This window comes from Carcharhinus amblyrhynchos, unplaced genomic scaffold (assembly GCF_965287045.1).
Source record: "Carcharhinus amblyrhynchos unplaced genomic scaffold, sCarAmb.v2.hapA chromosome_1402, whole genome shotgun sequence".
In the NCBI taxonomy this organism is placed as follows: domain Eukaryota; kingdom Metazoa; phylum Chordata; class Chondrichthyes; order Carcharhiniformes; family Carcharhinidae; genus Carcharhinus; species Carcharhinus amblyrhynchos.
This window is the reverse complement of record NW_027651142.1, coordinates 1-20,000: the sequence shown is the minus strand read 5'-3', so window position 1 is coordinate 20,000 and position 20,000 is coordinate 1. Positions and strand designations below refer to the sequence as shown.

The 20,000-nt window shown below is 60.0% G+C and overlaps 1 protein-coding gene across 1 annotated transcript; it reads right to left on the bottom strand.

Annotated features, from left to right (window-relative positions):
- Positions 1 to 730: 730 nt before the first annotated feature.
- On the bottom strand, positions 731 to 19,759 carry LOC145340768 (DENN domain-containing protein 4B-like; the record flags this gene model as incomplete). Its single annotated transcript, XM_080185231.1, is given in 10 exon segments — positions 731 to 1,341; positions 2,742 to 2,768; positions 2,771 to 2,805; positions 3,231 to 3,390; positions 7,923 to 8,040; positions 13,037 to 13,291; positions 14,140 to 14,305; positions 15,766 to 15,944; positions 17,985 to 18,107; positions 19,053 to 19,759. Coding segments are annotated over 10 exon segments (1,916 nt in total), but the record flags the coding sequence as incomplete, so codon positions are not given.
- Positions 19,760 to 20,000: the final 241 nt, after the last annotated feature.

The following is a 20,000-nucleotide window of genomic DNA, read 5'->3' as shown; positions in this document are numbered from 1 at the left end:
GGAGAGAGAGAGAGACGGGGGGGAGAGAGAGAGAGACAGGGGGGAGAGAGAGAGAGAGAGAGAGACAGGGGGAGAGAGAGAGAGACCCAACAGCAGAATCTAAATTTCAAATCTAGACTGGCATCTTTCAAAACAAAAAGAATGTTGAAAACCTCTAAAAACCAGAGGGGCACCTTCAGAGTGAGACAGGTGTCATGTAAAATCCTTACCCTTGGCTGACACAGCCCTGGGGGGGGGATGGGGGGAGCAGAGCGGGGTAAGAAAGGCTGTGTAACAGCACTCCCCACCCCCCGCAGTGTGAACTCTGGGTGGAGCACACTTCCAGCCCACCCAAGACCAGCCTTCAAACATCAAGAGGAATCAGTCAGGAGGCGCACAGAGAGGAGAGAGAGAGAAGCCATTTCCTCTGGCCTGGGGGAGTGCCCTGGACAACAGGCCAGCTCTGAGAGGCAGGCCGCACCGCGTGGAGGTGGGGGGACAATGTCAGTAAGCAGCTGCCTTCACACTGAGGATTGTGAGGGGCAGATAGATCTTCTCCAGAGGAAATCAGATTTGGGGCTAGAGGTATATGGGAGTAGTGGAAGGTGGGGGGGGGGTGGGAAATCAGGGTATTTAATTCAATGATCAAAATGAACAGACTGAAGGGCCGAATGGCCTCCTCCTGCTACATCAGGAGTAGAGGTTGTAGAAAGGCTGGTGAAAGGGGATCGAGTTACATTTCACCACCCCCCCCCACCCCACACTGCTCCCTATCGATAGCCCACCCACACGAGCTCCTCTCCCCCCCCATCAAAGGCTGGATATCACACATCGCTTCAACAATATCAAACTGAATCATTACAAAAATAAAACACGGGGGGGCCACGGTGCAGACATCAGACTGAGTGAGTGAGTGTGTGTGTGTGTGTGGGGAGAGTTAATAACTGTGACGATCTCTGGGATGCAGTCCCACACTAACCCCGTTCACAGTCAGACTGGGTTATATATTCCAACAGTGCAAAATACTTCCTCTTGCTTTGTATCTTACAGGCTTCCCGCTCCTTGCAGACGCACCCACATTGTACAGTGTTAAATACTCTATTTACATGGGGGGGGGCGGGTGTGCCTGGGGAAAGGGAGGGGGCAGTGCAATTTTCAAATCTATGTAGACACACACGCTCGCGCCCGTCCGGAGGCAATGTCTCTGCCGGCTCGGTCAGCACTCCAACAGTGCGCCAAAACTCTTGCGACAATCTACGGCCTTCGCACTGGGCGGCAGGACTCGGTCCTGCTTCAGCTGCTCCAAGCCCCGGGAGCTGGTCAGGCGGCTACACGCAGCCCGGTATCGCTTGTCAAATATACCTGGTGGAATGGCGGAGGGGGGGGAACGAGGGAGAGCGAGGGGGGGGAGCGAGGGGGGGAGCGAGGGGGGGAGCGAGGGGGGGAGCGAGGGGGGGAGCGAGGGGGGGAGCGAGCGAGGGGGGGAGAGAGGGAGAAAGAGAGGGGGAGCGAGGGAGGGGGGGAGCGAGGGAGAGAGAGAGAGGGGGGGAGCAGCGAGACAAAGGAGACAATGAAAGAGGAGAAAGTGTTAATTCCAAATAGAGTCTCGATAAACCAAAGACCCAACCGCACATTCCCAGAATAAAATAACTGCAGGAAACAAATACAGAGAGAGTGAGAGAGCAGAGTTTGTACCTGTCCTGGGAGTGTTTGATGGGGACAGTGTAGAGGGAGCTTTACTCTGTATCTAACCCCGTGCTGTACCTGTCCTGGGAGTGTTTGATGGGGGGACAGTGTAGAGGGAGCTTTACTCTGTATCTAACCCCGTGCTGTACCTGTCCTGGGAGTGTTTGATGGGGACAGTGTAGAGGGAGCTTTACTCTGTATCTAACCCCGTGCTGTACCTGTCCTGGGAGTGTTTGATGGGGGGACAGTGTAGTGGGAGCTTTACTCTGTATCTAACCCTGTGCTGTACCTGTCCTGGGAGTGTTTGATGGGGGGACAGTGTAGAGGGGAGCTTTACTCTGTATCTAACCCTGTGCTGTACCTGTCCTGGGAGTGTTTGATGGGGGGACAGTGTAGAGGGAGCTTTACTCTGTATCTAACCCTGTGCTGTACCTGTCCTGGGAGTGTTTGATGGGGGGACAGTGTAGAGGGAGCTTTAATCTGTATCTAACCCTGTGCTGTACCTGTCCTGGGAGTGTTTGATGGGGGGACAGTGTAGAGGGAGCTTTACTCTGTATCTAACCCTGTGCTGTACCTGTCCTGGGAGTGTTTGATGGGGGGACAGTGTAGAGGGAGCTTTAATCTGTATCTAACCCTGTGCTGTACCTGTCCTGGGAGTGTTTGATGGGGGGACAGTGTAGAGGGAGCTTTACTCTGTATCTAACCCCGTGCTGTACCTGTCCTGGGAGTGTTTGATGGGGACAGTGTAGAGGGAGCTTTACTCTGTATCTAACCCTGTGCTGTACCTGTCCTGGGAGTGTTTGATGGGGACAGTGTAGAGGGAGCTTTACTCTGTATCTAACCCCGTGCTGTACCTGTCCTGGGAATGTTTGATGGAGGGAGTGTAGAGGGAGGTTTCCTCTGTCTCTTGCTACCTGACAACATGAGTGAGTGAGGAGGAATGTGTTGGAAATTAGCCAACTTTCTTGTTTGCAACTTGTCCTGGTGCGAGATTGCGGATGGGACAGTGGTTGGCCGACAGTACAGATTGGCAGGGATTGCGCTAATGTGACAGTGTCGGCTGTACAGACCCTCACCTATATCCACGTTGTCCTTCCCAAGGCAGCCATGGTCAGGAAGAGAATCTCCCTGTACAGACTCCTGGAGGAGGAAAGAGAGGGGAACAGGTTAAACATCTTCACCTCATCCCAGAGCACTGACCCGGCTCCGAGCTCCCACTTCCCCTGGAGTTCCTCAGCACTGCTCCTACCCCTTCCACACACACACACCCATTCCTGTACACAGAGAGGGAAGGGAGAGGGATGTGACACACAGAGAGGGAAGGGAGAGGGATGTGACACACAGAGAGGGAAGGGAGAGGGATGTGACACACAGAGAGGGAAGGGAGAGGGATGTGACACACAGAGAGGGAAGGGAGAGGGATGTGACACACAGAGAGGGAAGGGAGAGGGATGTGAGACACAGAGAGGGAAGGGAGAGGGATGTGACACACACGCAGACACACACACACACACACACTGGCAGTCCAGAATCTCAGCCTTTCCACAGAGGGCCCTCTCTCCTACCTCTGTATGGGAGGCTGTGCCTGCTGCTGTCCGAGTGTCTCCACGATCATGTTGATGGCTTTATGAACCTCGTTCAATCCCACATAGCGAACCACCTCCTCCAGGTAGCTGAGTGTGAAGGGCTGCTGTAATGTTCTCCATTGGTGTATGGGGAGCTGGCCTACAGGGAGATAGACACAGCTATCAGACTGACCCGTTCGCTAACCTCCCCCTGGGGGCGCACCCCCGGAGGGCGGGAGGGGGGGGGCGCGCCCCGGAGGGCGGGAGAGGGGGGGGCGCGCCCCCAGGAGGGGCGGGGGGGGGGGTGCGGGCGCCCCCGGAGGGCGGGAGAGGGAACTGAGCAAAATTCCTCAATATCCCCAACTCCATCAGACCTCCAAATATCCCCGTCAAACCCACAGCACCTTCTCCAGGATACACTCAGTCCCCCCACTCCCCTCCCTAGGACACACTCACTCTCCCACACCCTCACACCTTCCCAGGCCACACACACTCCCCCCACTCCCTCCCCAGGCCACATTCACTCCCCCACCCCCTCCCCAGGACACACTCACTCCCCCACCCCCCTCCCCAGGACACACTCACTCCCCCACCCCCCTCCCCAGGCCACACTCACTCCCCCCACACTGTCAAACTCAGAGCACCTTCCCCAGACCACACTCGCTCCCCCACCGTCCCCTCCCGGGCACACTCGCTCCCCCACTGTCCCCTCCCGGGCACACTCGCTCCCCCACTGTCCCCTCCCGGGCACACTCGCTCCCCCACTGTCCCCTCCCAGGCACACTCACTCCCCCACCGTCCCCTCCCGGGCACACTCACTCCCCCACCCCGGCACACTCACTCCCCCACTGTCCCCTCCCAGGCACACTCACTCCCCCACCCCGGCACACTCGCTCCCCCACCGTCCCCTCCCAGCACACACGCTCCCCCACCGTCCCCTCCCAGGCACACTCGCTCCCCCACCGTCCCCTCCCAGGCACACTCGCTCCCCCACCGTCCCCTCCCAGGCACACTCGCTCCCCCACCGTCCCCTCCCAGGCACACTCGCTCCCCCACCGTCCCCTCCCGGGCACACTCACTCCCCCACTGTCCCCTCCCGGGCACACTCACTCCCCCACCCCGGCACACTCACTCCCCCACTGTCCCCTCCCGGGCACACTCACTCCCCCACCCCGGCACACTCACTCCCCCACTGTCCCCTCCCGGGCACACTCACTCCCCCACCGTCCCCTCCCAGGCACACTCACTCCCCACCCCGGCACACTCACTCCCCCACTGTCCCCTCCCAGGCACACTCACTCCCCCACCGTCCCCTCCCAGGCACACTCACTCCCCCACCGTCCCCTCCCAGGCACACTCACTCCCCCACCCCGGCACACTCACTCCCCCACTGTCCCTCCCAGGCACACTCACTCCCCACCGTCCCCTCCCAGGCACACTCCCCCACTGTCCCCTCCCGGGCACACTCACTCCCCCACTGTCCCCTCCCGGGGCACACTCACTCCCCCACCGTCCCCTCCCAGGTCACACTCACTCCCCCATCCCCTCAAAACCAGACACTCCACCACCATAGGCCAGACTCACTAACCCAAACCTGGACCTCCCATATCCCTTGATCCCTTTAGCCCAAGACTTGTATCTAATTCCCTCCTGAAATTACACAACATTTTGGCCTGAACTACTTGCTGTGTGAGTGAATTCCACACATTCCCCACCCTCTGGGTGAAGACATTTCTCCTCACCTCAGTTCTAAAAGGTTTACCCCTTCTCCTCAAACTCTGACCCCTAGTTCTGGACTCCCCCCCCACCATGGGGAACATTCTTTCTGAATCCACCCTGTCGAACCCTGTTAGAATTTTATAAGTTTCTGTGAGATCCCCTCTCACTCTGCTAAAGACCGTCTTAGCCTCTCCTCATATGACAGACCGGCCATCCCAGGAATCTGTCTGCAGCACGCAGGCCAGCCACTCAAAAACAAATGGTGAATACAGGAGAACATCCTTTACCACAGAGTGGGAGAGGACGCAGGACTCACTCCCATGGGGGGGGAGAGGGGGGAGAATGTGGGACTCATTCCTACAGGGAGTGGGGGAGGACGCGGGACTCGGTCCCATGGGGGGGAGAATGTGGGACTCATTCCTACAGGGAGTGGGGGAGGACGCGGGACTCGGTCCCATGGGGGGGAGAGGGGGGAGAATGTGGGACTCATTCCTACAGGGAGTGGGGGAGGACGCGGGACTCGGTCCCATGGGGGGAGAGGGGGGAGAATGTGGGACTCATTCCTACAGGGAGTGGGGGAGGACGCGGGACTCGGTCCCATGGGGGGAGAGGGGGGAGAATGTGGGACTCATTCCTACAGGGAGTGGGGGAGGACGCGGGACTCGGTCCCATGGGGGGGAGAATGTGGGACTCATTCCTACAGGGAGTGGGGGAGGACGCGGGACTCGGTCCCATGGGGGGGAGAGGGGGGAGAATGTGGGACTCATTCCTACAGGGAGTGGGGGAGGACGCGGGACTCGGTCCCACGGGGGGAGAGGGGGGAGAATGTGGGACTCATTCCTACAGGGAGTGGGGGAGGACGCGGGACTCGGTCCCATGGGGGGAGAGGGGGGAGAATGTGGGACTCATTCCTACAGGGAGTGGGGGAGGACGCGGGACTCGGTCCCATGGGGGAGAGAGGGGGGAGAATGTGGGACTCACTCCCACAGGGAGTGGGGGAGGACGCAGGACTCGCTCCCATGGGGGGGAGAATGTGGGACTCACTCCCACAGGGAGTGGGGGAGGACGCGGGACTCGGTCCCACGGGGGGAGAATGTGGGACTCACTCCCACAGGGAGTGGGGGAGGACGCGGGACTCGGTCCCATGGGGGGAGAATGTGGGACTCACTCCCACAGGGAGTGGGGGAGGACGCGGGACTCGGTCCCACGGGGGGGAGAATGTGGGACTCATTCCTACAGGGAGTGGGGGAGGACGCGGGACTCGGTCCCATGGGGGGGAGAATGTGGGACTCATTCCTACAGGGAGTGGGGGAGGACGCGGGACTCGGTCCCACGGGGGGGAGAGGGGGGAGAATGTGGGACTCATTCCTACAGGGAGTGGGGGAGGACGCGGGACTCGGTCCCATGGGGGGGAGAATGTGGGACTCATTCCTACAGGGAGTGGGGGAGGACGCGGGACTCGGTCCCATGGGGGGGAGAATGTGGGACTCATTCCTACAGGGAGTGGGGGAGGATGCGGGACTCGGTCCCATGGGGGGAGAATGTGGGACTCATTCCTACAGGGAGTGGGGGAGGACGCGGGACTCGGTCCCACGGGGGGGAGAGGGGGGAGAATGTGGGACTCATTCCTACAGGGAGTGGGGGAGGATGCGGGACTCGGTCCCATGGGGGGAGAATGTGGGACTCATTCCTACAGGGAGTGGGGGAGGACGCGGGACTCGGTCCCATGGGGGGGAGAGGGGGGAGAATGTGGGACTCATTCCTACAGGGAGTGGGGGAGGACGCGGGACTCGGTCCCACGGGGGGGAGAGGGGGGAGAATGTGGGACTCATTCCTACAGGGAGTGGGGGAGGATGCGGGACTCGGTCCCATGGGGGGAGAATGTGGGACTCATTCCTACAGGGAGTGGGGGAGGACGCGGGACTCGGTCCCATGGGGGGGAGAGGGGGGAGAATGTGGGACTCATTCCTACAGGGAGTGGGGGAGGACGCGGGACTCGCTCCCATGGGGGGAGAGGGGGGAGAATGTGGGACTCATTCCTACAGGGAGTGGGGGAGGACGCGGGACTCGGTCCCATGGGGGGAGAGGGGGGAGAATGTGGGACTCATTCCTACAGGGAGTGGGGGAGGACGCGGGACTCGGTCCCATGGGGGGGAGAGGGGGGAGAATGTGGGACTCACTCCCACAGGGAGTGGGGGAGGACGCGGGACTCGGTCCCATGGGGGGAGAATGTGGGACTCATTCCTACAGGAGTGGGGGAGGACGCGGGACTCGGTCCCATGGGGGGAGAATGTGGGACTCACTCCCACGGGGAGTGGGGGAGGACGCGGGACTCGGTCCCATGGGGGGAGAATGTGGGACTCATTCCTACAGGGAGTGGGGGAGGACGCGGGACTCGGTCCCATGGGGGGGAGAGGGGGGAGAATGTGGGACTCACTCCCACAGGGAGTGGGGGAGGACGCGGGACTCGGTCCCATGGGGGGAGAATGTGGGACTCACTCCCACAGGGAGTGGGGGAGGACGCGGGACTCGGTCCCATGGGGGGAGAATGTGGGACTCACTCCCACGGGGAGTGGGGGAGGACGCGGGACTCGGTCCCATGGGGGGAGAATGTGGGACTCGTTCCTACAGGGAGTGGGGGAGGACGCGGGACTCGGTCCCACGGGGGGGAGGTGGGGGAGAATGTGGGACTCACTCCCACGGCGGGGGGGGGGGGGGGGTAGTAGTGTGGCGACCAGAATTGAACACTACATTCCAAGTGCAGCCTAACTATGGCTGCAACATGACTTGTCAATTTTTAAACTCAGTGCCCCGGCCGATGAAGGCAAGCATTGCCGTATGCCTTCTTGACCACCTTCTCCACCTGCACTGCCACTTTCAGTGACCTGTGTACCTGTACACCCAGATCCCTCTGCCTATCAATACTCTTAAGGGTTCTGCCATTTACTGTATAAATGAAGCTAAATCACTTACTGTACATTCGCCACAACACGTAGAGGGGAGGGCAGTGTGCAGGGTCCAGGGTCAGCACGTCCCACAGGATCCGTACTCGCAGCAGAGTGTTACAGTGCAACATCCACACGGGAGAATCCTGGAAAACAAAACCCCACCCCGTTTACTTTCTCACAAAACAGCTGATTCACCCGACACATCCCAGAGTCAGCCGTGCGCACAGAACAGCCACGGGATCCCTGTCCCAGTGTAACCCAGTACCAGAGAGGCCACTCGATCCCTGTCCCAGTGTAACCCAGTACCAGAGAGGCCACTGGATCCCTGTCCCAGTGTAAACCAGTCCCGGAGAGGCCACCGGATACCAGCTCCAATGTAACATAGTTCCAGAAATGTCACCAGATCCCTACCCAGTCTGGAGAGGGAGTGGGGGAGTGTGAACTCTCCCTCGGTCCCTGCCTAGTGTATCCCAGTCGCAGTGTGGACAGTGTATCTGCAGTCTGGAGGAGGAGTAGGGGAGTGAGAGAGCTCTCCCCTGGTACCTGCCTAGTGTATTCCAGTCACAGTGTGGACAGTGTGCAGTCTGGAGGGGGAGTAGGGGACTGTGAGAGCTCTCCCCCGGTACCCGCCTAGTGTATTCCAGTCACAGTGTGGACAGTGTGCAGTCTGGAGGGGGATTAGGGGGAGTGTGTGAGCTCTCCCCTGGTACCTGCCTAGTGTATTCCAGTCACAGTGTGGACAGTGTGCAGTCTGGAGGGGGAGTAGGGGAGTGTGAGAGCTCTCCCTCGGTACCTGCCTAGTGTATTCCAGTCGCAGTGTGGACAGTGTGCAGTCTGGAGGGGGAGTAGGGGAGTGTGAGCTCTCCCTCGGTACCTGCCTAGTGTATTCCAGTCGCAGTGCGGACAGTGCGCAGTCTGGAGGGGGAGTGGGGGGAGTGTGAGAGCTCTCCCTCGGTACCTGCCTAGTGTATCCCAGTCACAGTGCGGACAGTGTGCAGTCTGGAGGGGGAGTAGGGGAGTGTGAGAGCTCTCCCTCGGTACCTGCCTAGTGTATTCCAGTCGCAGTGTGGACAGTGTGCAGTCTGGAGGGGGAGTGGGGGAGTGTGAGCTCTCCCTCGGTCCCTGCCTAGTGTATTCCAGTCGCAGTGCGGACAGTGTGCAGTCTGGAGGGGGAGTAGGGGAGTGTGAGCTCTCCCTCGGTCCCTGCCTAGTGTATTCCAGTCGCAGTGTGGACAGTGTGCAGTCTGGAGGGGGAGTAGGGGAGTGTGAGCTCTCCCTCGGTACCTGCCTAGTGTATCCCAGTCGCAGTGCGCAGTCTGGAGGGGGAGTGGGGGAGTGTGAGAGCTCTCCCTCGGTCCCTACCTAGTGTATCCCCATCACAGTGCGGACAGTCTGCAGTCTGGAGGGGGAGTGGGGGGAGTGTGAGAGCTCTCCCTCGGTCCCTACCTAGTGTATCCCCATCACAGTGCGGACAGTCTGCAGTCTGGAGGGGGAGTAGGGGAGTGTGAGCTCTCCCTCGGTCCCTACCTAGTGTATCCCCATCACAGTGCGGACAGTGTGCAGTCTGGAGGGGGAGTAGGGGAGTGTGTGAGCTCTCCCTCGGTACCTGCCTAGTGTATTCCAGTCGCAGTGCGGACAGTCTGCAGTCTGGAGGGGGAGTAGGGGAGTGTGAGAGCTCTCCCTCGGTCCCTACCTAGTGTATCCCCATCACAGTGCGGACAGTGTGCAGTCTGGAGGGGGAGTGGGGGGAGTGTGAGCTCTCCCTCGGTACCTGCCTAGTGTATTCCAGTCGCAGTGTGGACAGTGTGCAGTCAGGAGGGGGAGTAGGGGAGTGTGAGAGCTCTCCCTCGGTACCTGCCTAGTGTATTCCAGTCGCAGTGCGGACAGTGTGCAGTCAGGAGGGGGAGTAGGGGAGTGTGAGAGCTCTCCCTCGGTACCTGCCTAGTGTATCCCAGTCGCAGTGCGGACAGTGTGCAGTCTGGAGGGGGAGTAGGGGAGTGTGAGAGCTCTCCCTCGGTACCTGCCTAGTGTATCCCAGTCGCAGTGCGGACAGTGTGCAGTCTGGAGAGGGAGTGGGGGGAGTGTGAGCTCTCCCTCGGTACCTGCCTAGTGTATTCCAGTCGCAGTGCGGACAGTGTGCAGTCTGGAGGGGGAGTAGGGGAGTGTGAGAGCTCTCCCTCGGTACCTGCCTAGTGTATTCCAGTCACAGTGCGGACAGTGTGCAGTCTGGAGGGGGAGTAGGGGAGTGTGAGCTCTCCCTCGGTACCTGCCTAGTGTATTCCAGTCGCAGTGCGGACAGCGCGCAGTCTGGAGAGGGAGTGGGGGGAGTGTGAGAGCTCTCCCTCGGTACCTGCCTAGTGTATTCCAGTCGCAGTGCGGACAGTGTGCAGTCTGGAGGGGGAGTAGGGGAGTGTGAGAGCTCTCCCTCGGTACCTGTCTAGTGTATCCCCATCACAGTATGCAGTCTGGAGGGGGAGTAGGGGAGTGTGAGAGTTCTCCCCCGGTACCTGTCTAGTGTATCCCCATCACAGTGTGCAGTCTGGAGGGGGAGTAGGGGAGTGTGAGAGCTCTCCCTCGGTACCTGTCTAGTGTATCCCCATCACAGTGTGCAGTCTGGAGGGGGAGTAGGGGAGTGTGAGAGTTCTCCCCCGGTACCTGCCTAGTGTATCCCCATCACAGTGCGGACAGTGTGCAGTCTGGAGAGGGAGTGGGGGGAGTGTGAGAGCTCTCCCTCGGTACCTGCCTAGTGTATTCCAGTCGCAGTGCGGACAGTGTGCAGTCTGGAGGGGGAGTAGGGGAGTGTGAGAGCTCTCCCTCGGTACCTGCCTAGTGTATTCCAGTCGCAGTGCGGACAGTCTGCAGTCTGGAGAGGGAGTGGGGGGAGTGTGAGAGCTCTCCCTCGGTACCTGCCTAGTGTATTCCAGTCACAGTGCGGACAGTGTGCAGTCTGGAGGGGGAGTAGGGGAGTGAGAGAGCTCTCCCTCGGTACCTGCCTAGTGTATCCCAGTCGCAGTGCGGACAGTGTGCAGTCTGGAGGGGGAGTAGGGGAGTGTGAGAGCTCTCCCTCGGTACCTGCCTAGTGTATTCCAGTCGCAGTGCGGACAGTCTGCAGTCTGGAGAGGGAGTGGGGGGAGTGTGAGAGCTCTCCCTCGGTCCCTACCTAGTGTATCCCCATCACAGTGTGGACAGTGTGCAGTCTGGAGAGGGAGTAGGGGAGTGTGAGAGCTCTCCCTCGGTACCTGCCTAGTGTATTCCAGTCGCAGTGCGGACAGCGCGCAGTCTGGAGGGGGAGTAGGGGAGTGTGAGAGCTCTCCCTCGGTACCTGCCTAGTGTATTCCAGTCGCAGTGCGGACAGTGCGCAGTCTGGAGGGGGAGTAGGGGAGTGTGAGAGCTCTCCCTCGGTACCTGCCTAGTGTATTCCAGTCGCAGTGCGGACAGTGTGCAGTCTGGAGGGGGAGTGGGGGGAGTGTGAGAGCTCTCCCTCGGTCCCTACCTAGTGTATCCCCATCACAGTGCGGACAGTGTGCAGTCTGGAGGGGGAGTAGGGGAGTGTGAGAGCTCTCCCCGGTACCTGCCTAGTGTATTCCAGTCGCAGTGCGGACTGTGTATCTGCAGTCTGGAGGGGGAGTAGGGGAGTGTGAGAGCTCTCCCTCGGTACCTGCCTAGTGTATTCCAGTCGCAGTGCGGACAGTGTGCAGTCTGGAGGGGGAGTAGGGGAGTGTGAGAGCTCTCCCTCGGTACCTGCCTAGTGTATTCCAGTCGCAGTGCGGACAGTGTGCAGTCTGGAGGGGGAGTAGGGGAGTGTGAGAGCTCTCCCTCGGTACCTGCCTAGTGTATCCCAGTCACAGTGTGGACAGTGTGCAGTCTGGAGGGGGAGTAGGGGAGTGTGAGAGCTCTCCCCTGGTACCTGCCTAGTGTATCCCAGTCACAGTGCGGACAGTGTGCAGTCTGGAGAGGGAGTGGGGGGAGTGTGAGAGTTCTCCCCGGTACCTGCCTAGTGTATTCCAGTCGCAGTGCGGACAGTGTGCAGTCTGGAGGGGGAGTGGGGGGAGTGTAAGCTCTCCCTCAGTCCCTGCCTAGTGTATCCCAGTCACAGTGCGGACAGTCTGCAGTCTGGAGGGGGAGTGGGGGAGTGTGTGAGCTCTCCCCCGGTACCTGCCTAGTGTATTCCAGTCGCAGTGCGGACAGTCTGCAGTCTGGAGAGGGAGTGGGGGGAGTGTGAGAGCTCTCCCTCGGTACCTGCCTAGTGTATTCCAGTCGCAGTGCGGACAGTGTGCAGTCTGGAGGGGGAGTAGGGGAGTGTGATAGCTCTCCCTCGGTACCTGCCTAGTGTATCCCAGTCGCAGTGCGGACAGTGCGCAGTCTGGAGGGGGAGTAGGGGAGTGTGAGAGCTCTCCCTCGGTCCCTGCCTAGTGTATTCCAGTCGCAGTGCGGACAGTGCGCAGTCTGGAAGGGGAGTGGGGGGAGTGTGAGCTCTCCCTCGGTACCTGCCTAGTGTATTCCAGTCGCAGTGCGGACAGTGTGCAGTCTGGAGGGGGAGTGGGGGGAGTGTGAGCTCTCCCTCGGTACCTGTCTAGTGTATCCCCATCACAGTGTGCAGTCTGGAGGGGGAGTGGGGGAGTGTGTGAGCTCTCCCCCGGTACCTGCCTAGTGTATTCCAGTCGCAGTGCGGACAGTCTGCAGTCTGGAGAGGGAGTGGGGGGAGTGTGAGAGCTCTCCCTCGGTACCTGCCTAGTGTATTCCAGTCGCAGTGCGGACAGTGTGCAGTCTGGAGGGGGAGTAGGGGAGTGTGATAGCTCTCCCTCGGTACCTGCCTAGTGTATCCCAGTCGCAGTGCGGACAGTGTGCAGTCTGGAGGGGGAGTAGGGGAGTGTGAGAGCTCTCCCTCGGTACCTGCCTAGTGTATTCCAGTCGCAGTGCGGACAGTGCGCAGTCTGGAAGGGGAGTGGGGGGAGTGTGAGCTCTCCCTCGGTACCTGCCTAGTGTATTCCAGTCGCAGTGCGGACAGTGTGCAGTCTGGAGGGGGAGTGGGGGGAGTGTGAGCTCTCCCTCGGTACCTGTCTAGTGTATCCCCATCACAGTGTGCAGTCAGGAGGGGGAGTAGGGGAGTGTGAGAGCTCTCCCTCGGTACCTGCCTACCTGTGATGGTGTTTTTAGAAGCTGCGATTTCAGCACCAGTTGCAGCAGGTTGTGAGGGAGCTCCAGACGATGGAAATACCACACCAGGTTCCAGAAAATGATGGGGTGGCTGTCCACCAGCTCCGTCTGGGACAGCACCATGTCTCCCTCGTTCTCCATCAGACTCTCCAGCTCCTTCCTCAGCACTAACGGGCTGACGTAGGCCACCGTCACTCGCTCGGGATTCACTTCCCCGCGCCGGGTCCCCAGCCAACCCTGCAGCAGAGACACAACCCAGCTCGGGGTTAGGAGCACAGCAGGGAGGGGCACGATTTCACCCCAAGTTACAGAATACTGAGAGGCCTGGATAGAGCGGACATGGGGAGGATGTTCCCATTAGTCGGAGATTTGGGATCCAAGGACACAGCCTCAGAGTAAAGAGGCAACCCTTCAAAGCAGAGATGGAGGAATTTCTTCAGCCAGAGAGTGGGGAATCTGTGGAACTCTTTGCTGCAGAGGAGGCCGGGTCACTGAGTGTCTTTAACACAGAGACAGACAGGTTCCCAATTGGTAAGGGGGTCAAAGGTTATGGGGAAAAGGCAGGAGGTGGGGTTGAGAAACATTAGATATGATAAGGGCATCATGGTGGTTACCACTGCTGCCTCACAGCGCCAGAGATCCGGGTTCAATTCCCGGTTTGAGTCACTGTCTGTGCGGAGTCTGCACGTTCTCCCTGTGTCTGTGTGGGTTTCCTCCCACAGACTGAAAGATGTGCTGGTTAGGGTGCATTGGCCGTGCTACGTTCTCCCTCGGTGTCAGGGGGACTTGCAGGGTAAATATGTGGGGTTATATGTGCTTGGTGCAGACTCGATGGACCAAATGGCCTCCTCCTGCACTGTAGGGATTCTATGAGGATTCTATGATTGAACGGCAGAGAAAACTCAATGGGCCAAATGGCGGCCTTCTGCTCCTATATCTTATGACCTTATTAAGACTCATGCACAAAATCTGTACCAATACCTGGATGACTGAATGGTGGCCCAGCCAGAAACCAGGACAGGATTCAGGTATTATCAACAGGACACTGAAGAGTGTATCTGGTGTGAGATTGGTCTGGGACTCACCCACGTACTGCTCCACCTGCTCAGGCTCTCCGCCTCCGTCTCATCCTCACTCAGGATCTGGCTGCGGTCGCTCAGGACAGGGGACTGGGTGCTGCTGGAGGAGATGGTGCTTCCCTGGTGATCATTCAACTGAACACTCGCAGCACTCACCGAATCCTCTCGGGAACTGCAGCCAAACACAACATCGGTTACTCAGAGACGCGACGCCGGTTAAACATCGGTTACTCAGAGACGCGACGCCGGTTAAACATCGGTTACTCAGAGACGCGACGCCGGTTAAACATCGGTTACTCAGAGACGCGACGCCGGTCACTCACCGACACAGAGACGCGACGCCGGTCACTCACCGACACAGAGACGCGACGCCGGTCACTCACCGACACAGAGACGCGACGCCGGTCACTCACCGACACAGAGACGCGACGCCGGTCACTCACCGACACAGAGACGCGACGCCGGTCACTCACCGACACAGAGACGCGACGCCGGTCACTCACCGACACAGAGACGCGACGCCGGTCACTCACCGACACAGAGACGCGACGCCGGTCACTCACCGACACAGAGACGCGACGCCGGTCACTCACCGACACAGAGACGCGACGCCGGTCACTCACCGACACAGAGACGCGACGCCGGTCACTCACCGACACAGAGACGCGACGCCGGTCACTCACCGACACAGAGACGCGACGCCGGTCACTCACCGACACAGAGACGCGACGCCGGTCACTCACCGACACAGAGACGCGACGCCGGTCACTCACCGACTCAGAGACGCGACGCCGGTCACTCACCGACACAGAGACGCGACGCCGGTCACTCACCGACACAGAGACGCGACGCCGGTCACTCACCGACACAGAGACGCGACGCCGGTCACTCACCGACACAGAGACGCGACGCCGGTCACTCACCGACACAGAGACGCGACGCCGGTCACTCACCGACACAGAGACGCGACGCCGGTCACTCACCGACACAGAGACGCGACGCCGGTCACTCACCGACACAGAGACGCGACGCCGGTCACTCACCGACACAGAGACGCGACGCCGGTCACTCACCGACACAGAGACGCGACGCCGGTCACTCACCGACACAGAGACGCGACGCCGGTCACTCACCGACACAGAGACGCGACGCCGGTCACTCACCGACACAGAGACGCGACGCCGGTCACTCACCGACACAGAGACGCGACGCCGGTCACTCATCGACACAGAGACGCGACGCCGGTCACTCACCGACACAGAGACGCGACGCCGGTCACTCACCGACACAGAGACGCGACGCCGGTCACTCATCGACACAGAGACGCGACGCCGGTCACTCACCGACACAGAGACGCGACGCCGGTCACTCACCGACAGGCAGAGAGAATTTCACAATGATACAACACAGACAACAAGAGACAAGAAGCCGTGTAATAGAAAAGGCAAGACCGGGGTGGGTGAGACCGAGGGTGGGTAGGCCCAGGGAGGGGGGAGCGAGGCACCGAGGGGGGGAAACGACACTGAGGGGGGGGGGGACAGACAGACAGCAGTGGGGGTGCGCAGAACGGGGTGGGGGGGGTGTGGTGCTGTCACAGAGAGACAGACACAGAGACAGAGGGAGCTGCTGTACCTGGGTTGTTGGAGGTGTGGTTCATATATCTCGATATTGAGCAGTGGGAGGAAGGAGCGCGTACAGAACGGACACGTGGTGTTGAGATTGGAGTCATCAGCAGTCCAGCCCGCCATGATCTCCTCATCGTAAACCAGCGAGGAGCAGTTTGTACAGAGAGAACAACTGGATAGTAAAACCTGGCAGCAAAACACACAGCACAACGGGTAAGGATTGTGAAACAGAATAGCGGTGAGCATCCCCACCCCCACAACACCGCAGTGAACAGCGAGGGTCCCCACACACTGAGGGACTGTCCCTGTGTCCCTCCCCCCCCCATTCCCAGCGCTCCGCAGTGTCCCCGCACTGAGGGACTGTCCCTGTGTCCCTCCCCCCTCCCATTCCCAGCGCTCTGCAGTATCCCTGCACTGAGGGACTGTCCCTGTGTCTCTCCCCCTCCCATTCCCAGCACGCCGCAGTGTCCCCGCACTGAGGGACTGTCCCTGTGTCCCTCCCCCCTCCCATTCCCAGCGCTCCGCAGTATCCCTGCACTGAGGGACTGTCCCTGTGTCTCCCCCCCCCACATTCCCAGCACTCCGCAGTATCCCTGCACTGAGGGACTGTCCCTGTCTCTCTCCCCCCCTCCCATTCCCAGCACGCCGCAGTATCCCCACACACTGAGGGACTGTCCCTGTCTCTCTCCCCCCTCCCATTCCCAGCACTCCGCAGTATCCCCACACACTGAGGGACTGTCCCTGTGTCCCTCCCCCCCACATTCCCAGCACTCCGCAGTATCCCTGCACTGAGGGACTGTCCCTGTGTCTCTCCCCCCGCCCATTTCCCAGCACTCCGCAGTATCCCCGCACTGAGGGACTGTCCCTGTGTCCCTCCCCCCCCCCCCCATTCCCAGCACTCCGCAGTATCCCCGCACTGAGGGACTGTCCCTGTGTCTCTCCCCCCCCTCCCATTCCCAGCACTCCGCAGTATCCCCGCACTGAGGGACTGTCCCTGTGTCCCTCCCCCTCCCATTCCCAGCGCTCCGCAGTGTCCCCGCACTGAGGGACTGTCCCTGTGTCCCTCCCCCCCCCACATTCCCAGCACTCCGCAGTGTCCCCGCACTGAGGGACTGTCCCTGTCTCTCTCCCCCCCTCCCATTCCCAGCACTCCGCAGTGTCCCTGCACTGAGGGACTGTCCCTGTCTCTCTCCCCCCTCCCATTCCCAGCACTCCGCAGTGTCCCCGCACTGAGGGACTGTCCCTGTCTCTCTCCCCCCTCCCATTCCCAGCACTCCGCAGTATCCCCACACACTGAGGGACTGTCCCTGTGTCCCTCCCCCCCACATTCCCAGCACTCCGCAGTATCCCCGCACTGAGGGACTGTCCCTGTGTCTCTCCCCCCCCCCCATTCCCAGCACTCCGCAGTATCCCCACACACTGAGGGACTGTCCCTGTGTCTCTCCCCATTCCCAGCACTCCGCAGTATCCCTGCACTGAGGGACTGTCCCTGTGTCCCTCCCCCCCCCATTCCCAGCACTCCGCAGTATCCCCGCACTGAGGGACTGTCCCTGTGTCTCTCCCCATTCCCAGCACTCCGCAGTATCCCTGCACTGAGGGACTGTCCCTGTGTCCCTCCCCATTCCCAGCACTCTGCAGTATCCCCGCACTGGGGAACTGTCCTTGTGTCTCCCCCCCACCCCATTCCCAGCACTCCACAGTGTCCCTGCACTGAGGGACTGTCCCTGTGTCTCTCCCCATTCCCAGCACTCCGCAGTATCCCTGCACTGAGGGACTGTCCCTGTGTCTCTCCCCATTCCCAGCACTCCGCAGTATCCCCGCACTGGGGAACTGTCCTTGTGTCTCCCCCCCCCACCCCATTCCCAGCACTCCGCAGTGTCCCCACACTGAGGGACTGTCCCTGTGTCCATCACCTCCTACCCTCCAATTTTGCACGGTGATTGGAGAGGGTCCCCGTGCTGTGTGTGTGCCCCTGTGTCAGGGTTTGTGGAGTCTGCACATTCTCCCCGTGTCTGCGTGGGTTTCCTCCGGGTGCTCCGGTTTCCTCCCACAGTCTGAAAGACGTGCTGGTTAGGGTGCGTTGGCCGTGCTAAATTCTCCCTCAGTGAACAGATGCTGGAGTGTGGTGACTATGGGATTTTCACAGTAACTTCATTGCGGTGTTAATGTAAGCCTTACCTGTGACTAATAAAGATTTAAACTTTAAAACGGAGTAAAGCAGCTGACCTCAATAACAGCGGTTTGCAGACTGGCTGACGATGTCCGTGAGCGCGAGTCCGAGGTTTCCCGCAGGTCAGAGGTCGAGGTGTCAAAGTCCACAGACTCGCGATCAGTTCCAGAAATCCAGTCCTAGAAATCACAGCAGGTTCACTCTGAGAGCTGGGTTCCAGTGTGAACCTCCCCCACACCCCTGCCCCAATCCCCTACACCCCCCTCCCTATCTCTGGAGCCTCCCCCAGCCCCTACTCGAGGATGTTGGTTAAGAGGGGAGGCTGAATAAACTCGGATTATTTTCACTGGAAAGATGGAGGCTGAGGGGAAACCTGATGGAGGTCTACAAAATGATGAGAGGCATAGACAGGATGGATAGTCCGAGGCTTTTCCCCCAGGGTGGAAGTGTCAATTACAAGGGGGCACAGGTTCAAGGTGAGAGGGGGAAAGTTTAAGGGAGATGTGGGGGCACTTTTTCATGCAGAGAGTGACGGGTGCCCTGGAACACGCTGCCAGAGGAGGCGACGGAAACAGGCGCATTAGCAACATTTAAGAGACATCTGGATGGGTACATGGATAGGGAGGGAATAGAGGGATACGGGTTGAGGAAGGGCAGAAGGTTTTCCTTTAAAGCCTGGATAGAGTGGACGCGGAGAGGATGTTTCCACTAGTAGGAAAAACTAGAACCAGAGAGGGCACAACCTCAGGCTAAAGGGACGCTCCTTTAAAACAGAGATGAGGAGGAATTTCTTCAGCCAGAGAGTGGGGAATGTGTGGAACTCTTTGCCGCAGAGGAGGTCGGGTCACTGAGTGTCTTTAAGACAGAGATAGATAGGTTCCTGATTAATAAGGGGATCAGGGGTTATGGGGAAAAGGCAGGAGAATGAGGGATGAGAAAAATATCAGCCGTGATTGAATGGGGGAGCAGACTCGATGGGCTGAGTGGCCTCATTCTGCTCCTATGTGTTATGGTTTTTTAGTTTAATTAGGGCATTATGGTTCGCACGTGTTTGGAGGGCCGAAGGGCCTGTTTCTGTACTTTTCCTTGTTGATTGGTTCCCCAGCAAAGCAAACACTCCTCACCTCCTCCTCACTCTCCCGTGCCGAGTGCACTCCCAGTTTCTCCGAGAATGTGGTCAGGTCGGAGAGCGAGGACCCCCGGCGATCGGGATCCCCGGTCTGCTGCTGGAGGGGTCTCCTGTTTGCCGAGGAGGTCAGCAGGCTGTGGAATTTCTCCGAGAGGCCTCGGGGAGCCAGCCCCACGTGGTTGTAGTTCTCGTCCACCTTCCTGGTGCCTCCCCGCTGCCGCCGGTGCTCCTGCCTGGACTCCCTGGCCCACTTCCGGCTGGACCTCGGGGTGTGCCGGTGCTCTAACCCCGTCTCCGGCGGTTTACCGGACTGGATGCAGCCCGGCGAGGGGGCCTCGGGCCGGAGGCAGCGGCAGGCCGGGCTGGCGGGTTTGTGGCCTCTGGCGGACTCCGGGGTGAGGGGTCGCTCCGCCGATTTGGCCGAGCCTCTGAGCTGCCGTTCTTTGCGGGGACGCTCGGTAGACGAGGCCCGACTCCCCGGCTGTGGTAACTCTCCGCTCCGGCTCCCCGAACCTGAATCAGAGGCACTCTCGCCCAGCGCGGCGCTCTGCTCCGTCCTCGTACAGCTGGCACTCCGGCTCTTTACCAGCGGCGAGCCGAGGCCCTCCCAGCTCTCAACACTGGCACTCCGTCCGGCCCAGGTGGTGTGACGTTGAAGCAGGAACCTCGAGCCTGGCCGTCCCGACTCCTCCCGGGATCTTTCTGTGTAATCGGAAAGAGCAAACATTAACGAGGGGCCTTGCGTTCATCAATCAGAGAATTTACAGCCCTTCGGCCCAACTTGTCCACCCGCCCCTTTTTTAAACCCCTAAGCTAGTCCTAATGGCCACATTTGGCCCTCTATACCCATCGAATCCTTACACAGCATTCAGCCCATCGAGTCGACACTGAACACCCAGGCCCTATCCCCATAACCCCACATATTTACCCTGCTAATCCCCCT